Consider the following 27,553-nt stretch of genomic DNA (forward strand, 5'->3'; position numbering starts at 1 on the left):
AAAGGAAATATATGTTTTTGTTATTTAAGAGCAAATTTAATCTGGGTGAGATGACACACGCCTGTAATCTAAGTGACTTGGGGGCGGGGGGGGGGGGGTGCCAAGGCAGGAGGATTGCAAGTTCAAGGCCAGTCTGGGCAACTTAGCAAGACCCTATTTCAAAATAAAATCAGGGATGGGGACGTAGCTCAGTGGTAAAGCGCCCCTGAATTCAATCCCTAGTACCTCAAACCACACACACACACGGAGAAACTTTATAAAGCTGGCAATGTAGCTCAGTGCCAGGGCATGTCCCTAACATGTATGAGGCCCTGGGTTCAATCCTGAGCACTGCAAACAAAAGAGAGCATGTTCATAAGCTTTTCTGGATGGTTAAAATATTACCTGCAGAATGCACTATTAATACAGCAGTAAACCACACAAAATCAATTTTAAAAATTTTTTTAGGACTTGGTAAGATGCTAAGCTTACAGCAATACTACATTTTGCAATATAGTTATCATTCTACAAGCAGAGTGTGAAGACGTTCTCTTAATCAAAAGAATGAATGCCTAACATTTGATAGTACGGAATCCACTAGGTATTTTACTATACATGCATATTTATGATGAAGTTTAAGTTATGAATTAGGCACAATAAGAGATTAACAACAATAATTTACCTTAGATCACACCAATCTCAGCATACAATTTTCCCCCTTCTTTATCAAGAACTTTCATCTTTTTGCTTTAAAAAAGCACTTTAAGACTTCTCTTTAGCCTATATAAATTGCCAGCATCACTATTCTTGTATTTTGGGGCCATTATTAAGTAAAATACTTAATACTTGAGTGCTGTGACACCACAACAGGCCTCATGATTTGATATAACCTGATAACCAAGAGGACTACTAAGTGAATAACAGGCAGGTAGGAAGTATACAGTGTAGATTTGATGAACAAAGGTATGATTTACATTCCACTTGTGCACAGAGGGATAGTGTAAGATTTCATCACACCATTCAGGGTGGCACAGGACTTAAAATTTATGAATCATTTTATTTCTAGAATTTTCCATTTAATATTTTCAGACCTACAGTTGACTATAGGTAACCGACACAGCAGAAAGCAAAGAACGGCAAGTGAAATCATGGCTAAGAGTGGACACTAATGTATCAGGAAAAACAGAAGGTGGAAATACGTGCTATACATAGATGTCTTTTTAGAGTACATTGTTCATTCCTAACTGCAAGCAAGTTTGTGTAATTACACTATTATGACCAAATTAAGATCTAACATTTATATCATTATAATTTTTAATTTATACTTCCTAGAAAAATTGAAACCTGGTACACTTGCTGCAGCAATCACACATTTTGAAACCTAACACTCAAGTAAGCAGAGAAAGGTTAGCTGAGAAAACAAGCTTCATTTCTCCATAGATGCCTCATGCATTTCAAAGCACTGAAAACCTATGGCACATATTCATCAGAAGAGATGAAAATAACATCTCATTCACAATTATAGTTTCCCCAAAGGAAAGGTCATCCTAAAAGGAACATGTTTTACTAATAATTGCAAAGTTAGTTACTCATAAAAAAGAGTAAGAAGCAGGGCACAGTAGTGGACACCTGTAATCCCAGCAGCTGTGGAGTCTGAGGCAGGAGATCACAAGTTCAAAGCCAACCTCAGCAACTTGGCAATACCCTATCTCAAAGTAAAAAAAAAAAAAAAAAACCAAAATGGGCTGGATGTGGCTCAGTGGTTAGGTGCTCCTGGGTTCAAACCCTGGTATGAACACACGTATGTACATGCATACACACACGTACATACATACGTACATACATACATACATACATACATACATAAATGGAATAAGAACAAGATATATCACTGGGACAGGTTTACTGGATAAGGCCTGTAGCCAATCATGTGCATACAATAAAAATCTTGTATGATGTTAAGAACTATTAAGAACTATGAGTTCAAAAGGAAGCATCCCAAAACTGGACTTTAAAGTTCATTTTGTATGAAGAGTCCTTGAATCCTTATATATTTTAGTATCTGTATTTATATATTCCACTAACATTTCTTACAGGTATTCTTCTCTGTATCAGGAATTGTGTCAAAATAGGAAAGAGGTTTCAAAACAAAAACAAAGTTTCTTTTGATTCAACCCCTAGTTTTTATGTTAAAAGTTATAACACCACTAATAGGCAAAAGTCACTATTTCCTACTAAAGGTAAACTTTTGACCCAAAAAAGGAGATAAATACCACCTTGAGCCTCTGAAACTGCTGCTGTCCCTGCACTGGTGCAACTGGTGGGGCTGGATGGGCATGACTCTGGACCACCTGGCCTCCATGGGGCTGGACAGCTGTTGGGTGATGATGACTGCTATGAACCGCTGCTATGGTGGGCCCATGACTACCAGAGCTCTGAGGTACAGCAGAAACCTGGGGGTAGACAAAATACAGACAAGAAATTTCAAGGCTTGTGCATTCTTTCCCAAACACATTCAGAGAAGTAACACAAATGCAAATGCAGAAAGCATACCTGCATAGCTCCGAATGCACAAAAATAATTAGAAATCCAAGTTTCCCACACAAGGGAATTAGTGAAATTAATTACAGCTCATCTATAACAATTGTTTTGTAGCTATTAAAACTACAGAGCTTAATGCTTCTTAAACTCTGTGGCTAAGGTTCAGTTTTCCAAAAAAAGAAAAAAGAAAAAGAAAATGAAAATTATCGTGTAACTCTACATTGTGTACAAAAAAGTTGTACTCCATTTGTATACAATGGATTGAAATGCATTCTGCTGTCATGTGTAACTAAACAGAATAAAAGAAAATATAAAAAAAGAAAATTACTAGAAAAGTGGAATAAAAACACCAAGTACATAATTTTCATTATTAGATTTTACAAATATAAAATAACATCCACCTGCTATAACAGTTTTTAAACACTCAATTTGTGTCATCTCTTTAGAGTTTAGTAATAAAGTGTACACATCAGTCATTTGAGAACCACATTTTGAATAGCACTGATATAAACACACATATTTTTTACATTAAAAAAAGACTTTGAACCCTAGACAACAAACATATATCAAAATGTTAGCATTGAATTTTGTAGAGGTGGAATTACAAAAGATTTTTGTTTTATTTCACTTATCTTTTACTTGCTACAGTGACTAAATATTGTCATACACTGCAAAATGACATTTCTGCCAACAATGGACCATATATGTACACATATATATATATATTATGGAGGTGACATAAGATTACAATGGAACTGAAAACCCTATCATTAAGTGGCAGGGTAGCCATCATGCCATCATAGTGCAACTCAGTATGTGTTTGCAGTGGTGTAAACATACTTACTCTACTGTTACCAACTGTAGAAAAGTATAGCACAATTATGTACAATATTTAATAATGATAATATATGATCTTACTAGTTTATGTATTTACTATACCTTACTCTGTGTGTGTGTGTGTGTGTGTGTGTGTGTGTGTGTGTGTGTGTGTGTGGTATTGAGGACTGAGCCCAGGGTGCTCTATCACTGAGCTACATACCCAGCCCTTTTTATTTTTTATTTTGAGACATGGTCTTGCTAAGTTACCCAACCTAGTCTCAAATCTGCAATCCTCCTGCCTCAGTCTCTTGAGTAACTGGGATTATAGGCATGCACCATTGGTCTTTATCACTACTTTAGAATGTACTCCTATTCATTAGAAAAAGTATAATATAAAACAGTATGGCAAATTATGCTGGTAGCAAACTCATATATTCTGTGTTTATTTTCACTGTTTCTCTCTCTTCATTGCCTCTTCAAGAGGCCATGTCAAGTGACTGACCTATACCACCTAGGTTTAAGTATATTCTACGATGTTTGCATAATTACAAAATGTACTTAGAAAAAGTTCCTGTCATTCAGTGAGACAATTATACTTCCAGAATTTAAAAAAAAAAAAAAATTATCAAGTTGCTGGTGATTTGGCCCCAAATGTTTTTCTCTCAATCTCTTGTCCTCTTGTAAGTTTAGGGATAAAATAAAAGAAGTCCCTTTCCTTCCATTTCTATTACAACACAATGCTGTGTCAAATTTCCAGAATACTTTTATTTTCCTACTTCAAAACTGCTAATCACAAAAGTAGACAACTAATGGCAATGTACATGATTCCTTCATCCCAAAATAAAAAGACTAAATGACATAAAATTTATTTCCTCTAAGCAATGTAAGTTTATACCACAACTTAAAGAGATGATTTTTTTCAAACCACACAAATTTATATAAGTTACCCTGGGGAGGGGTGGGGAGGGAAATAAATAAATAAAGCAATTAATTGTTAATCTATGAAACAATACAAAACATATTAGGACTAAAAAGAAACTATTTAAATGAGTCTATAAGTTCTAATGTATCTCTCATAGGAAGACATATTATTCTGAGATTCTGTATTCCAAAATTATGCTTTTACAAGTTTATTGGTTTTTATAAGACTTAACTGGAATTTATATGTGTGATGGTTCGTTTCAAACAAGCATATTACAGTTTCCAGTAGGAGTTCATGTAACTATCCCTAGTAGAAAAGAGTTATGAACCAGTTCAGATAATAAAAAGTAATCACCCAAAGAAAACAAGCAATGGGCTAGGGCTCAGTGATAGAGTGCTTGCCCAGCACGTGTGAGGCACTGGGTTTGGTCCCTAGCCCCACATACAAAAATAAGCAAATAAAATAAAGTCATTCCATCCATCTACAACTAAAAAAGAGAGAAAAGAAAACAAGCAACTATTTTTCTTCCAAGTTTTAACTTAAAGATTTGATCTGTTAATACTCTTCCCACTGCTGCCCCAGCCCCACAGAGAAGCATTACATTGCTTCAAAGGGGACTCCTGAGGAAGAGTGACACCTAAAGAATCGCCTTTTTTTTTTTTTTTTTTTGCAGCACTGGGGATTGATCCCAGGGCCTTGTGCTTGCAAGGCAAGCACTTTACCAACTGAGCTATATCCCCAGCCCCGACATTTTATTTCTTAACCTGGGTTTCCCTCTTTGATTATTTTCTCATACTAAATTCCTAGAGATGGAATTGCTAGGTCAAAAAGTAACTGAAGAATCTGATACAGGTCTGGGAGTAGGGGGATCAAGTGTAGCTCAATGGTATAGATTTTGCCTAGCAAGCATGAAGCCCTGGATTTCATCTACAACACTACAAAAAATTTGACATAAAACGCCAAATTATTCAAGAAAAAGATTACATCTCTTTCTTCCTTCCTCCCTCTCCCTCCTGTGTGTGTGTGTGTATGTGTGTGTGTGTGTGTGTGTGTGTGTTACTAGCAGTTGAACCCAGAGGTGCTCTACCTAGGGTCTAACTAAGTTACTCAGGCTGGCCTCAAACATGAGATCCTCCTGACTCAGTCTCTCAAATTGCTGAGATTATAGGCATGCACTAGCATGCCCAGCTGATGACACAATTCCCAGTTCCAGTCATACTTTTTTTTTTTGTTTCACTTTTTGTGCTTGCAAGGCAATCACAAAAACTCCCAGCAGTAATGGCGGTTGAACCTAGGGGCCCTCTAACAACAAGCTACAAGCTAAACTTTCAGACCTTTTAAAATTTCTTCTTCAAGATAGGGTCTCACTAAATATACCCAAGTTGACCCTGAATTTATGAATCTTCTAACTCAGCTATCTGAGTCATTGGGATTACAGGCATGTGCCACCATGCTTGGCCAGCCATACCTTTCTAAGGTTACTAACAAGTAGGTTTGAAGGCCTGTCCAGACCAGTTATGGTTTGGACTGACCAGGAATGGAATTTCATGCTTGCACACTTTAAAATAAAAAGGGCTGGGGATGTGGCTCAGTAGTTAAGCACTCCTAAGTTCAATCGAGTACCAAAACTAAATAAATAAATTAAATAAATAAAATGCAAATAGGGTTGGGGCAGTAGCTCAGTGGCAGAGCACTTGCCGAGCATACAAGATGTCCTTGATCCCCAGCACTGCTATTTTTTTTTTTAAAGTATATGCATACAAAATTTTGGATATTCTACCCTAGAAAAAAGTACGAATGATCAAAGGAAAAGGTCTTTTTATATACCTTTTGGGGAAAAAAAAAAAAAAGGCAATATATTACTCTCATAATAAAAAAAGGAAAGAAACAAATTTCCATTTCTACAAAACAGTAAGCACACAGAAATAATAGGTGTTGGTCAGGATATGAAACAATAGGAATATAAAATATTGTGGGAATTTAAATTGGCACACCCTTGAAAATCAATTTGGCCTTAACTGCTAAAGACATATACCCCATGGACCAACAATCCTTCCTCTACATACTCAAGACACTAGCCCTGTTGATCCTCAAACTTGAGTAGTCTGCAACAAAAGAAATTTATACCAGAATGTAAACCAAGCATTTCAACAATAAAAATAAGCACACTATTAAATTCAGACATTGTTATTCAGAGCAAAAGTCTTGATAAAGGATGAAGTACACTGATTTAAATTCTGGTATAGTCAAGTACAGTGGCATGTGTGCATAGATGCCAAGGTAGGAGAATCTTGAGCCTAGGAGTGCAAGGTCTGTCTAGGCAACCTAGTGAGACCCCATCTCAGAAAAATGAAAACAAATAAACAAACTCTGGTATAGGGTTTTTAGTTTGTCATGAATTGCCAATGCAAGTGGCAATGCACTGTAAGAAATACATAAGAATGTTCATTAAAAAAAAAAAAGTTCATAGCAGCACCTTTGTAACAGCAAAAACCTGGAAATAGTCCTATCATTCAATAGCAGAATGGAGAAATGAGCATATTTACATAGTTCATACTACAGTGCAAAAAACAATACACATTAAAATAGATCAGTATAAGGAACATCGTTTTTAAAAAAATGTATCAAAGAAAATATATATTTTCACTTATATAATACTCAAATCAAACAGTTTGTTAAGAGATATGAACAAAAATGATTAAAAAAAAAAAAAACACCCCAAAACCCTGAAGTAAGCTCAGTTTAGTGGCTACCTCTGAACAAGAGATTAGGAGGGAATAAACTGGGAACATCAATATGATTTCAAATTTTTTAGGTACTGGGGACTGAACCCAGGGCACCTTACTACTGAGATACATCACCAGATCACCAGCCTTTTAATTTTGTTTTATTTTACTTTATTTTTTTGTGGTGCTGGGGAATGAACCCAGGGCATGCAAGGCAAGTACTCTACCAACTGAGTTATATCCCCCAGTCCCCCACTTTTATTTTTTGAGACTGGGTCTCACTAAGCTGCCCAGGCTGGCCTCGAACTTTCTTAATTGTGAATACAAGAGTGCACCACTGCATGAATTATATGTATGCAAAAATTACATACACATAAATTATATGTATGTAAAAATTTTAACACACATAAGGACCAGTGTACATTATTTTTGCTACTTTTTATACCTTACACATACCCTATAAGATTTCTTTTTTGGTTTGTTTTTGTGGCCAATCTTGCACAGTTCTCATTTTGTACAGTTTCATTATTATTATTATTATTATTTTGCTATATTGGGGATTAAACCCAGGGCCTCAAGGTTCCTAGGCAAGCACTCTACCACTGAGCTATAAACCCAGCCCACCCCCTTTTTTAAATATATACTTTTTTTAGTTGTTGTTGGACCTTTATTTTATTCATTTATTTACATGCAGTACTGAGAATCAAACCCAGTGCCTCACACATGCTAGGCAAGTGTTCTACCACTAAGTTACAACCCCAGCCCAAACCCAGCCCTTTTGATGTTATTTTGAGACAGGGTCTTACTGTTACCCAGGTTGTACTCAAACTTGTGATCCTCCTGCCTCAGCTTCCTGAATATCTGGGATTATAGACACTGTGCCACTGTGTCCTTCCTTACTCCTAGTTCCTTGATAGCTCCTATTTACCTGGTAGCTGGGTGTTACTGAGTACTGAATTCCTGTAGCTGACTGCATGGTCTCAGACACTGCTTCATATACAGGAGGGGCAGGGGCAAGCACCCGATGCTGGTGTGGAAAAGCCTCTGTGCTGCCAGGGATCCGACGCTGCTGGGCCGCATACACCGGTGACTCCTGGTCATCCAAACGTCGCTTCATTCTGCGCTCATGCTCAGGAATGCACTACAAAACCTGTAAAAATCAAAAAGCAATGACATGCAAAATAATTTTAACTCCAGTATAATGTGTACAACTTAGGACCAGTCACTAGGTTTAGTATAAGCTTGACACCCAGAACTGATTATTGACTTAATCTTAGAGATTAAGCCACTAAGTGTAGTTCAAGTGTGCACACATACCTTACAGTGAAAAAGTTATAACAGAAAGACAAAAACTTAAATAACAGTTTTAATTAATTGTACTGATAACCTAAAAAGTTACCTCCAATTTAAAAACAAACACATTTTTTTCCCCTTTGCTAGTCTGCTCCTCAAATGCTACTACTCAGAATATTAAGTACACAACCCATATGCTGCAAAAATATTTATTTCTTAAATCCTCTCAAAACCTAGTAAAATAAGGGTCTGGTTTTAAAATACCAATTATTTCAACAATTAAATGCTATCATGGAAAGAACACTGGGCCAGGAATAAGAGGACAAGTTCATTCCATGTGATTTTCAGTTTCCCAACTAGAAAATAAGAAAGTTGAAATAAGATCACATCCAAGTTTTCTTTTGTCTCTTTCTAACATTCTTTAATACAAGAGAATATTTCTTTAGCTTACTAATAACTTTCGTAATACAAGAGAATATTTCTTTAGCTTACTAATAACTTCCATAGAACATTTCCTCCCAACAGGACACAAAAAAAAACAAAAATAGAATTTTGCCAGAACTCCTCTTGGATCTTTTCAGAGATTTTCTAATATCAGTATCACTAACTCAAGGGCTCGGGTTGAAGCTCAGTGATGAAGTGCTTGCCTCCCATGTGTGAGACACTTGGTTTGATCCTTAGCACCACATAAATAAATAAAATAAAGGTACTGTGTCCAACTGCAACTAAAAATTTTTTTCAAGCATAATGTACCAGAGTTAAGAAACAATGCTACAAGATGGGCATGGTGGTACAAACCTGTAATCCCAGTGACTTGGAAGACTGAGGCAGGAGGATTTCAAGTTTCAGACCAGCCTAGGCAACTTAAACAAGACCCCATCCCAAAATAAAATTTTACAAAGGGCTTGGGATGTAGCTCAATGGTAGAGCATTCCTGGGTTCAATCCCCAGTGTGTATATGTGGGGAGATGTGACCAAGCCTCACCACTTTTCCAATCACAAATTCACATTACTTCTATAATAATAAACTAAAAATATGCTGGGCATGGTGGCACATGCCTATAATCCCAGAAGCTCAGGAGGCTTCTCAAGGAGGATCTCAAGTTCAAAGCCAGTCTTAGCATTTTAGCAAGACCCTGTCTCAAAAATAAAAAATAAAAGGGACAGGGGATGTAGCTCAGTGGTTAAGTGCCCCTGGGTTTAATCTCTGGTACCAAAAAACAAAAAATGACTAAAAATAATTTTAATAGTGGGAGATTTAGCAAACTAGTGCATCACTTGACGTAAGTCTCTTTTTATAAATGGAAGAAAAAAAAAATACCAAAGAAAGAAAAAACAAAGCCCTTAACTAATTTCTAGGTCAACTCTGGGTCTCTCTTCTTTATTCCCTGAGAGAACACAGCTCCAAAGGGGAAGCTGTCCTCACAAATACCCCCAAGGCAGCTCAGCTTCACATTTTCTTTGTCTTCAACCTGCTTACCACTCTACTCTTCATCTCTGAAATAGTATGTCAGTTTTCTCTTACACCTCACAAACTTAAGTTGGACTCTCACAGGACAGCACAATTTTTAAATTTGTTAGCCAGCTATTTTTAATATTGTCTTTTTATAAATTTCAAACCATAATTATGCTCTGTGGTCTATAACTTCAAAGAATTAAATCTCCCTAATTTGTATGTGAGAATACACTGAACTCAGTTAAATGGAATTGAAAATACACTGTTCACAGCTACTGAGGGGAAATAATTTATTAAAAATGTCTTAACTGGTTATGTTTTCCTCGTATGAAGTAACGTTTAGCTTAATATTTCAAACATTTTCAGAGATATTTGTAATTTTCAGATAAGGGGTTAGAAATACAGATTTGCACATGCATTTGATAGCTAGAAAAGCCTCCAGTCAACTAACTATGAACACTAAACCTAAGCCTATTTTGAAATGAGGAACTGGTTCTCATAAGTGGATGAAATAAAAAGTCTTAAAAAGACTTTTTGATTGCCACGTCTACCTATGATTTAATTCACAGTTTGGTCTTGTTTTCTACTGGTTTAAAAACTAGATGTTTAATTCACCTAAGATTATCTCTCTAACCAAAAGCCAACACTTCATAAATGATAAACCGTATGTGGGAAAAGCATAGCACAGGACTAAAAAAAAAAAACAAAACAAAACACGAGACACTTGTCAAGAACTAGATTCTATTCAACTGACATGAAAGCTTTATTAACTCTGGTCCTGTTTTCTCATCCGCAAAAAGAGATTAGACTACATTAGTGAATCCTAAGGAAAATGAAGGAAAAAGATGGTAGAAAGTTTTTCATAGATTAAGTATCAAAGTACTAAGGTTTACTCTGAGATCATGCTCTTCTTTTGCCATGAAAATATCATTTACTTTATAAAGTGACTGTGATTTTATAAAATATTTAACTTCTTTCAGCTCTAGAGTTTGCTTTCCAGACCATGTTTACAACACTACAGAGGCTCTCCAGGGCCTGAGCATTCTCTGAATTTAGTCCTTTATCAATCACGACTCATAATTCTAGTTCCTGTCTTTCAAATCAGTAGCTAGCCCTTTATTTCAGGCCACATCTAGACTGCTGCCAATACTCTCCAGGATCATTCCTCCTGTAGTATATCCTATATACTGCTTTCAAAATCACCTGCCTCAGTTGAATCTAATCTACCTGTAAATCCATCAGTGGCTTCCATCACTGCAGATATAGTCCAAATTCTTTTGTTTCGCCTACAAAACTCTTAAGATCATGGTGAATTTGTATGCCTGTAGTTTGGCTATTTGGGGAGGCTGAGGAGGGAGGACCACTTGAGTTCAGGCATTTGTGACCAGTCTGGATAACACTGCAAGACCTAGGTCTCAAAACAAATAAAACCAAACAAAAAATCCTTCCTTACTGACTACAGAAGAAATTTAACTTACTGAATATCTTCTTCTGGTCCCCACCCTGTCATCTAGTCCTGCCAAATGTTTTTAACACTCCCTTACAGAAATTCAAGTCTATGAACCTCTTTGAGGTAGGGTCCTTTCAACTTTGCATTCTCCACACTCAAATATAGTCTTCCCTTGGTAGCCACAGGGGGTTGGTTCCAGGACCGGGGCTGCATGGATATCAAAACCCATGAATGATCAAGTCCCTTATATAAAATAGTGTAATATTTACATATACCCTCTGCAGAGTCTCCCATATATATCTTCCCATACACTTTAAATAACCTCTAGATTATTTACAATATCTAATACAATATAAATACTATGCAAATAGTTGTAATAATGTATTGTTTAGGGAATTAAAAAAAGGGAAAAAAAGTCTTGACATGTTCAGTACAGACACAGTATTTTCCCCCACATATTTCAGATCTGAGATTGGATGAATCTGTCAATGTGGAACCCATGGATACACCAGGTCTACTCACAAGGAGCTGGAGATGTGGCTCCATGGTGGAGCACTTTGACCAGCATGCATGAGTTCTAAGAGAAAGAACAACAGTAATAGTTAATGGTACTTGAATGCCAAGTACCATTCTACACAATTTACAAATATTAATTAATTTAATCCTCCAACTGCCCTATAAAGCAAAGTGCTGCCATTTTATTTTATAAATGAGGAAAACTGAAACACAAAGATGAAGAAAACTGCTCCAAATTTCACAGCTATTACAAGGCAAAGATGCAATATAAATCCACAAAATTTGCCTCCAGAGCCTGGACTCTCAACCACCTCACTATTCCATCTCTACCTAGAAGAGATGAAGAGTCCCTTTACTTATTTAAGGTACACATGCACTGTGCAACTTCTGTTTTCTTTAACCTACCACACACTTAACTAATTCATCCTTTCTGCAGTCTCAACATAGTAAAGCAGGAATGCTTTGGCAGCATTCACTCACTCAATTTGCAAATTCTCAGTGAGTAGACATGAACGTGGCAGATGATATTGGCTCTTGCCCTTGAATGGCTTAAAAACTTAGCTGGGAAGATCATATACAACCTCACCAGTAATCAAATAAGTGTAAAATGGTATTTACATTAAAGCAACTGGAAAAGTTAAATCAAAATTATGATAGTATGGATGAGAATATGAGTAAACATTATTAATGGAAATTCTAATCAATGTACCCTCTATTTGGTTAGCAACTTATAGGCATTCATAAATGTAAAATGTGCATACTGTTTAACCTATCAATTTTCACTTCTCTATCCTACACATCTATCAAGTATATCTACTACAGCAAAGTATGAAAATCCAAGTGTCTAAATAATAAAAGTTTATATAAATGTATTATGGAAAATAAGAGCAATTACATAGATCCGTGTTCACCTACATTTAAAGACATAAATAAGGCAAAAATAAGAAAAGCTACTGAATACATAGTGTGATCTCATGTATGTGTACACACATACAATATACTCGGGCTTGGGCATTTCATTTTATGTGAAGTTTGCATCAAATGAAAAATTCTACAAACACTGACAATATGCTCAAGTATCTGGATGAAAATATAGTAATGTTTGCAATTTTACTGTGAATTGTATTAAGAAATTAGTTTAGATTCATGGATGGGTGAACAGATATATGATAAAGCCAGTACTCTAAAAATGATAATGGTAAGATCCAGGTAGTGAGTATATGAGTATTTACTACAAGATTTTACAAACTTTGCTATATATTTGAAGATATTCTTAATAAAATCTCGGAAGGAAACATTAATAATAAATATAAAACAGTCCATGAGCAGTACAAACAAGTACAATAAATCTGGAACAGGGCAGAGATGTAGACATTGAGGAACTCTATGAGGTCAGCCTTAGCAATTAAGTGAGGTCCTCTGCAACTTAGTGAGATCCTGTCTCAAAAATGAAAAAAAGGGTTGGGGATGTGGCTCAGTGGTAAAGTGCCTCTGGGCTCAATCCTCAGTACAAAAAAAAAAAAAAAAAAAAAAAAAAAGGGCATTCAATTACATATTGAAAATTAGGGATAAATTAGGAAACACAGGATATATTCCATGAAATATAATCAGTAACTTTAAACTTATAGACAAAAATAGACTTTTAAAAATATTCTTTACCAATTCATTCATAATAATTACCAAGTGCCTACTAACTGCCAGGTACTGGACTTTAGTGTTAGGGTTCCAGGACTCAAGAGGGAATTTCCTGCCCTACAAAAACCAAGTCTTCCATATAAGACTATTATCAGGTGATGTGCTCCTCAAAACAATCCTGTCCAATAAAAGACCTAGAACTCTTATTTTGAAGGAAACAGATACTCAAAGAAATCAAGTGAATTGTTCCAGGTCACATAGTTGGCTAAAGGAGCAATGGGTTAGACTCTTTCTCCTTGGAATATATGACCAATCTACAGCAGGAAATTGTATGGACTATAAAATCCCATTTACAGAGGGGTACAGTGTAGTTCCAGGTTATAAAGTATTAGAATGCCAAATGGTAGGACCACGAAGAGTCAGTCATAGAAGTATTTTCAAGCACTGCTTCAGCTGCTTTCAGCACTGGTTTTCATCTGCCACTATGGTCTTCAAATCCTTTCAGATTCAAAACTTAAAGTGTTAGCAGAACTCTAATCTATGAAGGCTTAAAAAGGATAAAAAGAAAAAAGGGGATAGAAAATAGAGGAAACACTAATGTGAGCAAATAATGGCACTGAAACATTAAAAATTCATCTGGTCACCTTGTAATAAAAAGTGAGAATAGATCCAAAGCATAACGCAGAGGAGTCAAAATACCCAAATCCAACAAGGTGATTCTGATATGAATGAATATTCAAAAATGTTGGAAGTTCCCCTTCAAAAGCAAAGAAACTTTTATGAAAACATTGAGGGGCAGGGGCTGTAGCTCAATGGTGTAGAGCACTTGCCTAACATGTGAGGCACTAGGTTGAATTCTCAGCACCACATAAAAATAAATAAATAAAATAAAGGCATTGTGTCCATTTACAACAACAACTACAAAAAATATATATTAAGTGAATGTTTTTGTACCTCAGTACAATACCCATGATAGGTTGCTTAAAAACCTGTCCAAAAATTTACCTCTGGATTTAAATCTTCTAAGAAATGGAATCTATTCCAGAATAAGAGGTATTTTATTTAGAGTTTACATATTGCTTAGAATTATAGTTTAGCAAATAAACCACTCATTCATCTTAAAAGACACAAGATCTAATACCCAAGTCTCCTGTGAACACAATTTTTATATTCTTCTAATGCAGTGGGATCTACAACTAGGGGAGATTCTGCCACAATAACCACCCCCAGCCACATTTAGTAATATTGGGAGACATTTTGGGTTATCATAACTTGGGGGAAGAGAGTGTCACTGGCATCTCATGGACAGAGATCATGGATGCAGCAAAACAACCTACAAAGTACGGGACAGTCCCCCAACCACATACATACAATAAATAATTATTTGGCCCCAAACATCAATAGTATTGCTTAGGCTGAGGAGTCTACCACTCCACCTGGCATATACATTTGGTGAATGCCAGGTGGGATTATGACACACTGTGGTGTGACAATTTTTTTACGGAGGTAGTTTAGGATAGTCATCATGGCTGTGCAAGATAGCAATGCCTTCTTTATGGCATATTAATCAACTTTAACCATTAATATACCAGAAAAACTTTTCATCCTCACCAAGCAAATTTTTATTCCAGTTTTCTAGTTTTGAATATGTTTTTAACACACAAATGGGCAACAACTTTTAAAATGCAACCAACTACTTTACTATACGCATGAATCTGTAATCTGTAAACTCTGATTCCAGGTACCTTTCTAGTAAGTTTTTCACTTATCATTTCTGGGTTTTGGTTTTTGTTTTGTTTGTTTGCCCTTGCATCACATCATCAAATGCAATATACTGAAAATTTACTTCACAATTTTGAAGAGAGAACAGTCATCTCCTTTGTTTCACTACTGCAAGCATTCTCATTTTTTAGGCCAATTAAGTATAAATGCAAATGACTTTTTTAAATTTATGTCATGTTTCCTTCTAATTATCTTCATATACATACCTGCTTGTGGCAACTGTACACTTACAAATCACATTGGTTAAGTTTTGATGTATAAACATCCTAAAAGCAAAAACACACCCTTATAGCAATTGGAATGGTTTTGATTCTTGTTAAAATGTACTGAATCCAAGGCAAGTGTGGTGGCACACAACTATAGCCCCAGCTACTCAGGAGGCTAATCCAGGAGGATACAGTGAGCCCAGGGGTTCAAGGCAAGCCCCTGTGTTCAGTCCCTGGCAATATCAAATTTAAAATAAATAAATAAATCACACCCTTAAATTCTTTCTGTTGAATGACTAAATAGGCAGAATCAACCTTTTTCTTTTCCCTGAGAAATATACAGTACACTCACAAATTCTTATAAAGTGTGAGAAAACCCATCTAAGGTAGTGTTATCTAAAGAATCGTATTCTACAACTTGGCTTACGCAATCAATTTTACCATTATTATTACAGTCTAAAGTGCTGCTGTCACTATATTCATCAACCAATTCCTCAAATAATTATGACATGTCTTCCTCTGTCAGTTTTCTTCTCTTTGCCATTGTAAGAGGAAAATGAAAACTATGGATTCAAGTATGTTTAAGGAAGGCTTGAAATTAGTAAGAAATAGTATGAAGAATAGTCATCTACCCTACCTAGATTATCCAATGTCTCCCAACCTCTTTTATGCTTTCTTGAAAGATGCTTCAGTGCTTTGGGCAAAGCAGTAAGAAAATTGAAGTGTAATGAAGATGCTTTATTTCACTACTACATCATCCTTTCAGGTAATTCTACCATTCTCTCCTTTTGATCATATTTGGGAATAACTAGTGAGCAATGATGAAATAATCCCTAGCATGATGAAATACCAAAAATGTTTAAAGATAGATGAAAATAAGATAACTAAGACCCACAGCATAGCTTAGATGTATATATAACAGTCAAAATGAGTTTATTCCTTATAAACAAAAGTAAAGCCAAGCACAGTGGTGCACGTCTATAATCCCAGCACCTTGGGAGGCTGAGGCAGGAGGATCTTGAGTTCAAAGCCAGACTCAGCAAAAGCGAGGCTCTAAGCAACTCAGTGAGACTCTTTCTCTAAAATAGAAGTACAAAATAGGGCTGGAGATGTGGCTCAGTGGTCCAGTGCTCCTGAGTTCAATCCCCCGTACCACCACCCCTCTCAAAAAAAAAAAAAAAAAAAAAAGTAAATTTTCTTTCTTTTGCAGACCTCCAATAAAGAATAAAAGTCAAAGTATGAATCCTTTAAGTAGTTAGCAATGCTCAAAAAGAAACCAAAATAGGTCCGATAGACACTGATTATTATACAGACAATTCCTATTGTTATAGATACAAAACAACCAGGGAACTAATACAATTCAAAAGATATTAATTGCATCAATGCAATTTTTAAATTTAGATCATTGTGCTTAATTTTGCAAGATGCACTAGGAGAGGGGATATGGCTCAGTGCTTGCCTAGCATGCAGGAGGCCCTAAATTCCAGCCCTAGCAAACAAACAAAAAGACTTGGGGAATTCTGGATGAAGATCATTTTTATAACATTTTTTGAAGTCCAAAATTATCTCAAAATGAAAATTTTAAAAATTCTAACTATTAATAGTAGAGAATACAAAAGAAGGAAATCATAATGTACCCCTGTTCTCAAGGCCATATTTTGTTAGGGTGACAAACTTTCTACAAGTTAACTGAGAATGGTACAAAACAACTGCCTTGTCTGAGGGGAAATCAAATTATTCATTCATGCATGTATGCATACTCTAATATCTACCTGAGCACATGTTATGTGCCAGGCTTTCTAGGAGCTACAGATACAGCAATAAAACAAAAATTCCTTCCCTCAAGAAGCTTACATTTGTGGGTTGGGGATATAGCTCAGTTGGTAGAGTGCTTGCCTCGCAAGCATGAGGCTCTGAGTTCAATCCCCAGCACCGCAAAAACAAACAAAAAACTAGAAGCTTACATTTTAGACAGAAAAAAAACAATAAAAAGTGACAGTGCTAAGAAAAAAAAGGTAGGGAAGCATCCTTGAAATTGTATATAATGGCTAAAGAATACCTCACAGAACAGGTAAGTTATGAGTAAAGGAACTGAGGGAACCAACCATGTGGAAATTTGTAAGGAAGCTTTCTACACAAAGGGGATATCAAATGCAAAGATCTGAGACATACAAACACTTGGTATTTTCCAAACACAGAAAGGTTATACAGCTAGAAAAGAATCGGGAGACTATTAGTTGGAAAAAGGGACAGAGGCAGTAACAGATTTGTTCTTAAAGTTTATAAAGACTTGGATATATAATAGACTGAAAAAGGAAACCATTTAATGGTTCTTTTGGGGGACTGAACTAGGAACACTCTACCACTGAGCTATACTTCCCCAGCCCTTTTTAGTTTTTGAGACAGGGTCTCACTAAGTTGCCCAAACTGGTCTCAAACTTACAATCCTCCTGCCTCAGCCTCTGGGGTTACTGGGATTACAGGTGTGTGCCACCATGCCCTGCTCAATGGATGGTTTTAAGCAGAGAAGTGACATGGTCTTAGGTTTTAAAAAAAACACTTGAGTTGCTGTGCTGAGAACAGACTAAAGAGGGGCAATAATAAAGCAAAGAAAACAGAACTCAAGCTAGGGATGCTGCTGACACTGATTGAGGGTGTAGGAGAGGTGGGGAGACTAAGTGGTTCAATTCCTCATATGTTGAATATATAAAGCGCAAATAAGATTTGAGATATGCTATATATGAAAAAGTGAGAAAGAAGAGTCAAGAATGCTGATTAGTTTGTTCAAGAGGAAACATCAGGTAGGCAACTAGATATATAATGCACTTATTGTACATCATATCCCTCTTCCAACCAAAGCTGGGGTAGCTCCCCATCATCAAGCACATACATGCCAAATCCATAATTTCTTTAAAGTGATTCCTAAATATCTCCCAAAGTAATAGAAAGGATCAGGTCTGCAAAATGAAGATGGTGAAGTTTACAAACACTGGAAGAGTGACTTCACAAGAAAATTCAACTTCAACTTGATACTACCCCTTCTAATATTCCTAATGTGATCTCCGGGGCACTTTGAGATGTCTAAGGACATTTAACAACTCACTTCAAGAGGATCTATAGTGTCAGACTGCTCCCCCATTTCTCATGTAGTGACTCTTCTTCCACCTTCAAGATAAGATTCTCCCACCTCTGAAATCCTTAAACACTTTGTACTTGATTCTTTTGGCACCCACCACTCATTGATGTTCAGTAAAAACCATTCATCTGCCTGTCTTTCCTTATAAGAATGTTAATTTCTTGGAGACAACAAACTATGTCAACTCAGAAATATTTAAGTAGTAGTAAAAGAAATGGGTGCTGATTCAATTCACCTATTAGAATCTGAGTCCCAATTTTTCTCCTCTAAGCAACTTGCAAATGCACACCTGTAATCCCAGCAGCACAGGAAGCTGAGGCAGGAGGATCCCAAGTTTGAAGCCAGCCTCAGCAATTTAGCAAGGCCCTAAGCAACTTAATGAGACCCTGTCTCAAAATAAAAAATGGTGCAGATATGGGCTCAGGGGTTAAGTATCCCTAGTTTCAATCCCTGGTACAAAAAAAAAAAAAAAAAAAAAAAAAAAAGTACACTAGTGGTTCCTCAAAAAAATTCAACACAAAATTACCACATGATCTTGGTAATTCCATTTCTGGGTATATATCCAAGAGAACTGAAAGCAAGGATTTGAAGAGATATTTATACACCCATGTTCATAGCAGAAGTATTTTTTTTAATATGAGATAAAAATTTATTAGTCTTTACACAGTTGTGGAAGTTTGGAGGGGCTGTAAAAGGTGCAAAGATTAAAAAGCAGAAGACATCAGTCAGCTCTTGATGAGTGTATGACTGGAACGTAGCAAGTCCAGCTCCCAGAAGCAGAATTATTAATAACAGCAAAAAGGAAAAAAAGTCCCAGTGTCCAATGGCAGATGAATAAACACAATGTGGCATATACATATACAATGGAATCTTATTTAGCCTTTAAAAGTGAAAAAATTCTGACTCATGCTACATCATGGATGAACCTTGAGGACATTATGCTAAGTAAAATAAGCCAGTCACAAATGTCGGAGTGTTATGATTCCATTTACATAAGGTACCTAGAGTAGTGATATTCAGAAAAAAAGTAGAATGGTGGTAGCCAACACTAAGGGAGATGGAAGGAAAGATTTGTTTCTTGGGTACACAGTTACAGTTAGGGAAAATAAAACAATTCTAAAGAGATGGTAATGGCTACAAAATAATACGAATGCATTTAACACCACCAAACTATACACTTAAAATGATTAAAATGGTAATTTTACATTATGTGTATTTTGCCACAGTTAAAAAAAGCACACTGCTCCTTCTTTGTTCCTTAAACTTAAACCAGAGGCAACTGAGGTGTAAGGTTAAAAGACTCAAACCATATTACCTGGGTTTAGAGCCTAACAAAGGACACCAAATTTTCAACCCCTACTGGGCAAAGCACAAATCTAGAATTTAATTTCAGTTTAATTAACTAGAGGCTCACTCAAGAGTCACTGCATAATGAGTCTATGCTTATTTTCTCATGAAAAATGTAAAAAACAAGTAACTCTCTTAATAGGGAAAGAGCTTGTATCAAAACCAGAGCAAAAAATCTCATCTAATATGGATACCTAAACATTAAACCTGCAATGTCCCAGAGCAATTCTCCAATCCAGGGTTAGAGGGCAAAGCTACAGGAGTTATAGAAAAGTTTCCTCAGTTCAGACTTCACCTTACTCCCTTTATTAAAAAAGAACAAGAACATTAGGTTTAAAAGACTATAAACACAAAGAGGTCTAAAGGATCTAAGAGAATCACATAAGACCAGAGACCTAAACTGCAACTTATTTTTTGTGAAGCTATGTTTATGTAGCAGAAGCATCTATACAATGACAGCATTAAACAATGCAAGTGTTGAAGAAATCAGAGCATTTTATTCAAAGTTTGAATTAAAAAAAAAAATGGGGCTGGCATTGCACCTTGGAGGTGAAGACAGTGCTTTAGCACGTATCCTAGTTTTAATCCCCAGCATTAAAAATAAGTAAGAATAATTTTTAAAAATCATATGCTTTCAAAAACATCAGATGAGATTGAAATGTAAATCCAACCTTTCCTATAATAAACATCAACCTTGCGAAGAGCTTCCTCTGCCTCTGCATGGCTGAGTTGAAAGTCCTAAGGCACTGAAACAGTCACCAAGTCTACATACCAACCCACCATCCCATTGGTGCAAACGAAGCACCGCCCCGTACAGCCACAGTAACTGAACATCAAGGGAACTCCAGGAAAGGTTGTCCCCGACCACATTTCTAGTCCCTGATGACTCTCCGCCCCTCCCCCACACCACCACCGCGGAAGCATGGTTACAGCACCGGCCGCCCTCGACCGCAGACACTCCTGAGAGGACTTGAGGACCTCGTCCCAATAATTACAACCAAGAAAGAAGTTGCAGTGACCACACTCCCACTCTCCTAGATGTGCAGTGCCATCCACGCTGCATGGAGCAAAGTGGAGAGAACAACTCTGGCATCCGGCCTTCGTGCCCTGGGCAGAAGAGTAAGTCCTAACACCTCTCCACAGCTTCCAGTCAACAGGGGCCCCTCCCACCCACCGCCACTTTGGGGCGGGGCATATCTAGGCGCCGTAACTCCCAGCCAGACCGGACAGCGGGCTTTCCCGGGCACCGCCTCATTGCCAAGGAGGCGGAAACCCGGGGGGTGTAAGGGGAGTGGCATCGGCGTTCTGGACGGCCCCTCCGGCCAACCGGATCCCGAGAATGCGGAGGAACGCAGACTTCACGCCCCCTCCCTGCCGCGCCCAGAAGCCACAGGCTAAAGACCCTTTTCCCGTCCCCCTACCAGAACAGGCAGAGGGCGGCCGCCGGTCCGAGGCTCCGCCCAGTCGGAGGACAGGAGGGGGTGGTCTGTCGCAAACAGCATTTAGCTCGCGCCGGCCCCGCCCCTTTCTCCACCATCGCACGCGCGCGCCAGCCCCGCCTCTGAGCGGCAGCGCGAGAGCCCGCCCCCTCCGCGCGCACCGGGACTACGCTCTCCTCCCCCCCTCCCGCACAGAGCGCTGCCCCGCTCCGCCCCCCGCCCCCCTCACACATCCACACACCTCCCGCCCGTCTTCTCTACGGGAAGCCAAGGAGGTCAGCCCCCCCTAAAAATACACACCCTCCAGTCCCGCATTACCCGCCACCCAGGCTGCCGCCTGGAGCCCGGCCCAGCGTGCTCTCACCGCAAAGCTCCTTTGGCCGCTCAGCACTGCGTGTCCCTCTCGGCGTGAGCCTCGCACTCAGCAGGGAGGCCCCGAGAACGGCGCGGGGCACAGGCCCGCCAAAGCGGACTGGCAGCCTCCTCTCCTCTCACGAAGCGGTCACAGGCCTTGGTGCCCAGACTGGGAAGGAGGGAGGGAGGGAGGGAGGGAAACTCCGAGGGGGAAAGGGGAGGGGGGAAGATGGAGAAACCGTCTCCGCCGCCTCTACCGCCGCGGCCGCTTCTCTGTTACCCGGGAAATCCCGCCCACTCCCCCGGCCCGCCCCGCCAAGGGAAGGCTCAGCTTCGCTCCACCAAAGGACACATTACCCATCCGTCAAAGACTTAACCAATCACTGAGCCACGCCTACCGATATCCCGCCCCCTCCCCCCACGGCTGTGAGGGGAGGGGGAGCTGCTCACCTTCTCCACGCCCCTATTGGCGGGGAGCGTCCCTAACTCAACCCCGCCTATTGGAGACAGATTGCTGAATCCCACCCCCAAGGCGCAATACTATTGGAGGAAGCAGGGAAGCTCCTCAAGTCTCATTGGAGAACACGAAGTAGCCCGCCCCGTGCCGCCTCAGCCACAGGCCTAAGAAATCGGCTCCCGCCTCTGCCGGTCATTGCATTGGAAGGCTACCTCTGGCTCTCCCACCGCCCCAGGAAGGTAAGTAACCGATACGGGGTAAAATGTCTGTAAGTGAAACAGGCTCCTCCTACCACACTGCCGGGCCAGGCCCCGCCCCAAGAGTCGGATTGGTTGTCTTGACGCCGGTAGGAACCTCCATTGGACACCGCGCCCGTCCAGGAAGGAGTTGATTCCGCCCTGCGCGAGGAGGCTTAACCTGAGCAGTCCTTTTGTGGAATGTTTACACTAGAGAGAGAAGCTCAGAGTTCCAAGGCCTGGGACCAGAGGTGACACCGAGCTCAGCAGCCGAGACCCGAGGCCCTGGGATCTGAAGGGGAAAGGCGGTAACATTATCATTCTAAAGGACTCCCTTACCAAAACAATAAGAACCTCATCCTTCCCACCCAGTTATCTTTAGTTATGCACGCTGTCTCCTTGTAAGCACAAATATCTAGAGCGGCCGGCAGCTCCTTTCAGTAAGTAGGGTATTAAACTAAGGCCTGGAGCCTAAACTCAGAAATAACCCGGGTTGCCACCCCTACTCGGGGGGTGGCTGCACATTAACTCCGACACTCCTTGAACCTGAATATGTAGTCCTAAGAGGGCGGAGATAACCTAAAGGGCGGCCCCTAAAAGTCATCGCCCTGGTAAGCCTCCGGGAGGCGGGCCAAAAGTAGTCGCGATCTCTAAGGCAGATCGGGACGCATTCAAAGACTGGAGGAACTGAGATGCAGAGGCAGGCCATGGCATAAGTGAATGTTCATATATTTACACTCAGAGAAAGGATAAAAATTTCAGGGTTGGGGTCAAAAGGTAAGAAGGCTGTTCACGGCGAGCGTGTGTAGTTCCAGCAACCCTCTTGAGGCAAGAGGATCGCGTGAACCCAGGGCTTTGTACCAGCCTAGGCAACACAGCGTGACCCTATCTTTAAAAAAGGAAGCTGTTCACCGCATCCTGGCTAATGGTAGCCCCTAGATTCCCTGTGTAAATAATAATGCCTCCAACACATAAATAGACAAAGCACTTGCGATATCTAGTTGCTTTTATTTATTAACCAAATAGGGCTTGGTTCAGACGCAGACTGGCCTTGCTTTGGGGGGTGCTCTCACAGCGCCAGGAGAGGGGGCGGGACTAGTTTTCCCGCTCTCTCCAGCAAAAAAGATACTTTCCCCACCGAGTTCAGTTCCTCCAAAAGAGAGAGGTCCCAGTGAACTCAACTCTTAGGTCCAATACTGTCATCCTTCCGCAATTTCCCGGAGATGGCCAAAAACGAGCGCTGGCAACAGGTGGGTCTGACTTCTAAGAGGGGTTCCAGCCTCGAGGCCAGAGCAATGAGGTGTGAACTCCACGAGTGGCCGACAGGTGGGAGCAGCCACTCGACAGTAACCTCAGGACAAGGCACTAAAAAGTAAAGACTAAAGAAAGCGACCCCAGGTGGCCCTCGGAGGTTATGAGGAAGCGACACTCCAGAACTGACCAAAGGCTACCTTTTAACTCCGGGCAGCCTTCCTTCCCCTTGATTGGGTACCGCATGGCACGCCCACCTGGATATCAAAGAACACTCTGAACCGGTGCCAGAATTAGGCCGCCCCGATATCCCCCGACCACAGGGGACGGGGTGCCCTGGATCTTGCCTAAGGTTTCAAACCTAGGTTGTCAGAACTTTAGATAAAGCCAACTAATGACGCGGCTGCCTTGCCCAAGGCAGAAAAGACAAAGCTATCATCTGCAGCCTTCTCAAGCTTTTAAGCTCAGGAAAAGTTAAGGAGCGCGGAAACAGCCAGGCCACCTCAGAAATTTAATACTTATCCCTGGCCCGAGAGGGGAGATCCCACGCCCTCATCACATCGCCCCATGAACCCCAGAGCTACGCGCCCCAAATCCACTCCCCGAGCTTCAGTCACCCCGAAGTCTACCAGATCTCGAGCCTCAGAGGAATCTTTGTGTGCCTCCTCGGATCTCCCCGCCCCCCTCGCCAAGGGCGCCGAGTCCAGGACTTCCGGGCGGGAGGGCAGTTCGAAGGAGCTAGGCGGGCCTCACACATGTGCAGAGCGCGCTCCCGAGCGAAGGGAGAGGGGCGGAGAACAGGGCTGGACTTCCCCCTCCAAGCTCCCTCCGCTGGAGAGGCGGGCTTACTCACTCCTCCAACCAGAGGTAGGGGCGGGACCTTGCGCCTCACGTAAACCGAGAGAATCCTCCCTCCGCCCTTCATGGGGGAAAAAAATAAATCCTAGCAACTTAAACTCCAGCCCGGCCTCCCGATAGGCGGAGCTCAGGAGAACGCTATCCAATCCACATCCGAGAAGGGAAAAAGGGTTGTCTCTCCCAACCAGTGGAAGACAAGAGGAGGCGGGGCCTCTGAAGGAGCCAGAGGTGGGTGGAAGAGAGGAAACGGCCCCGCCCCACGGGTCCTCTTCAGGCCGGTTGCACAAGCCACTGGCAGAGTAGATAGTAAACAGTCTGGGCCCAGAAGTGGAGGCAGGGGCAGCCCCGCACTCCGAGGAGCGGTCCCTCGCTTCTAGTCCCATCTCCGCGCCGCCAGCCGCCGGTGCTCCGCCTCTCTAACCGCGGCCGCCATCCCCGACTGACAGGCGCGCCCCCCGCGCCCCTCCCCGCCCGCTGATGCATTTCCTTTTCCCGATTCAGAGCGTGGAGACTGTTTTCCCAGTTTCCGACCTTCACTGCCCCTCTTTCAGGCCACCCCTTCTTGTGGGCGCGCATACTGGCCCGCGCCCTCGCCCCCGCCTCCTTGGTCTTGCAGCCCGCAGCGGCACCTCGCGGGGAGGGGGAGCCCGGCAGTCCGGCACGGTCGGGGGAGGGGAACAGAGCAGCAGCCGTCGCTGCTGCTGCTGCTGCCGCCGCCGCCGCCGCCTTAGGGTGGGCGGGGAAGGAGGTAGCTCCATGTTTGCAAGATCAGCTGGGGCTGCGAGTCGAATCCGCCGAGTTCCTGGAGGTTTTCCACGCCCCAGGCCTGAGCTCTGTGCCGGCACGCGGCCTGGCGGACCGACTGCTGTGGCCCGGGAGCTCAGGGAGCCCAAAACGGCACGCGGGGCTAGTGGCGAGCCGCAGGCGGCTCTTTCCGGAACCTCTCCCGCCCCCAAGACCCCCTCCCGCAAGTCCGGCGTAGCCCCCGCCCCCAGAGTCCTTAACAACCGCGGGCCCAATGCGCCCGCTCCTCTTCGGAGTGTGCCCACCGCCCCCTCCGACAAGTTTGCCGGCAGAAACAAAACCCTCGGGTGGCTGACGCCCTCGCTGGGGTGGTTAGCCGGTAAAGCGGCGGGCCCGGCTCGCTTGCTTAACTCCAGCTCTCGACCAACTCCGGGCGCCACGGGCTCAGTGGGCCTGACCGACCGAGCTCGGGCCGCCGCCGCCCCCTGCAGAGTCCGCGCGCCGTAGCCGGGCCCCTGTTCCAGTCAGTGTACAGAACCCTCTCTTCACAAAATTTCTTTATAAAAAAAAAAAAGAAAAAAGCATAACCAGAGCGGAGGACCTCCTACTGTCGGCCCCAATCCCCAGTGCGCCGCCGAAACCTACCGAAACCGACTGCTCGGTGAAATAAACTAGGCGGCGCGGCCGGCGCATGGGCGACCCCAGGCCGGGCAGACCCCCTCCCCTCGGCTCCAGCCGGGCTTGGAAACACACACACTGGCGAGCGGGCGGCGCCAAGACTCTCTTTCCTGGCCTGCCCCTCGCCTACCTCGGCTGCGGGACTCCGAGCCTCCCCCCGCCGGGTCCCAGGACCCGCAGCGCCCACACCGCATCAGGCCATCCAAAGCAAAAGGCTGGCGAACTAGCCCCCCAAATGCCAGAGATTGGGGGGACCAAATTAAAAGCAGCTGTTTAACATACCTTCCGAGCCAGGCGAGGAGTACTGAATGGGAGGGAACGCCCCCCATGGGCCATTGGCTCCCTGGCGCTCACGTCAGTCACTCTCGCCCCGCCTCCTCCCCTCGCCCCGCCTCTTCCCCTTCATTGACCGCCCCCTCCTCCAAAGAAAAAATAAAAATAAATAAATTAAACCAGTCGCGAGTGGGCGGCGCAACTGTGGTAGAGGCCCCTATATCTCAGGCACCACCGACTCGTTTTCCCGAAGCGCTCGGACTGGAAGGAGGCCTTCTGGGACTCGGAGATAGGCAGAGTGGAAACTAAGGAGGTGCCAAAGAGGCTACTGGACCCCCATTTCCTTCACGTACACAACCGCTCTGAAGGTGGGTAGGGAAAAGCGGGGCATCCTAGCGTCTGGCTGCAATGTCCAGACTTCCCTGGCTGTGTGACCCTGTGTCCGGCCCAAACGGCGGGGCGCCTGAAAGTGAGCAATGCAATCGGGAAGCCTTGCATCCAGGGCAACAGGCACTTGTATGAGCACCTAGTGTGGGGAAGGCTAACATTCCCACTGAACTTGCTGCTGGGTGCAGTTATAAACGGGCTGAGATGCTCACTCTGCTCTCCAAGGGCTCTAGATCCAGTGGAGGAAACAGATGCCAAAGGAACTGGAGCAAAGCAGGAATATATATGTAAATAAGACACCCTTAGGAGACCAGAGAAGGGAGATTCCTTCCAGCCAAAGGAAACTGGGAAATGTTTCCTGGAGGAAGTTGCGTTCAATGTGGAGTCAAAGATTTTGACAGAAATGGAGGGGCAAGTTATTTTCAGTAAAAGGCACAAAGGAATAGATAGAAAACTTCAAATGTGGCTGTAGTAATGAAAATCAGGCTTTGAAGCATCAAACCAGTGAAAGATTTTAAAACCTGGCTAAAATTAGGGACTTTGACAGCAGAATACACCAGCATCATGATCACAGGACCATAGGCCCAGAACTATAGTATAAGATATTCAACATTCTGCCTAGCAGCTGGATGGGTTCTGAGGGTGAAGGCAGCAAAGCAGGCACAGAGGCTGTAATTGTGGTTTGGAGAATACTGATGTGTGTATATATATATATATATATATCCCCCCCTCCCCACATAAGGGAGTTTATTAAGCAAACAGAGTGTCTCCCTGCAGGGTGAGAGAAAATGAGAGGAAAAGAAAAAGGAAAGAGAAAGGGTGCACGCTAGAGAGAGTGGAAAAGCGAGGAGGAGAAAGCATGAGAAAAGATGGCGGGGTAGCTATCCTTAAACAGTTGAATTCCACCAGGCTAACAGGGGACCAATAATGGAGAAGGATTCTTGCAAGCTGACTGATGAGCCAATAGCTAGCTAGGCTGTTCACAGACCTGATGTATATCTTGTGGAATAGGTTGGGGAAACCCAAGTTTTCTTTATTTCTTCCAGTCACCCAATCCAGAGTGTTCCC

The 27,553-nt window shown here is 41.8% G+C and overlaps 3 protein-coding genes across 4 annotated transcripts in view; 1 reads left to right on the top strand and 2 right to left on the bottom strand.

Annotated features, from left to right (window-relative positions):
• SIN3A (SIN3 transcription regulator family member A) overlaps nucleotides 1-23,137 on the bottom strand; it is a 60,932-nt gene extending 37,795 nt beyond the window's left edge. Inside the window, exons 1-3 of one of the 2 annotated variants that reach the window (XM_079128866.1) lie at nucleotides 22,351-23,137; nucleotides 7,916-8,137; nucleotides 2,256-2,432 (exon numbers count right to left, since the gene is read on the bottom strand). In XM_079128866.1, the coding sequence (XP_078984992.1) occupies nucleotides 2,256-2,432; nucleotides 7,916-8,104 (366 nt within the window). In that variant the 5' untranslated portion in view covers nucleotides 8,105-8,137; nucleotides 22,351-23,137. Of the gene's footprint in view, nucleotides 1-2,255; nucleotides 2,433-7,915; nucleotides 8,138-21,611; nucleotides 21,873-22,350 lie in introns of those variants that run through there. The other variant, XM_079128865.1, reaches the window with a different exon arrangement.
• Nucleotides 1-27,553, top strand: part of LOC306654886 (uncharacterized protein C15orf39) — a 381,506-nt gene that overhangs the window by 148,339 nt on the left and 205,614 nt on the right. The window lies entirely within an intron of this gene.
• Nucleotides 23,283-25,840, bottom strand: LOC306655337 (uncharacterized protein; the record flags this gene model as incomplete). The annotated part of the gene is made up of 3 exons (XM_079129702.1): nucleotides 23,283-23,802; nucleotides 24,175-25,662; nucleotides 25,793-25,840. The coding sequence occupies 2 exons, from the start codon at nucleotides 25,838-25,840 to the stop codon at nucleotides 24,937-24,939; spliced, it is 774 nt and encodes a 257-aa protein (XP_078985828.1). The 3' UTR covers nucleotides 23,283-23,802; nucleotides 24,175-24,936.

Source organism: Sciurus vulgaris (assembly GCF_902686455.1).
Source record: "Sciurus vulgaris genome assembly, chromosome: 2".
Classification (NCBI taxonomy): domain Eukaryota; kingdom Metazoa; phylum Chordata; class Mammalia; order Rodentia; family Sciuridae; genus Sciurus; species Sciurus vulgaris.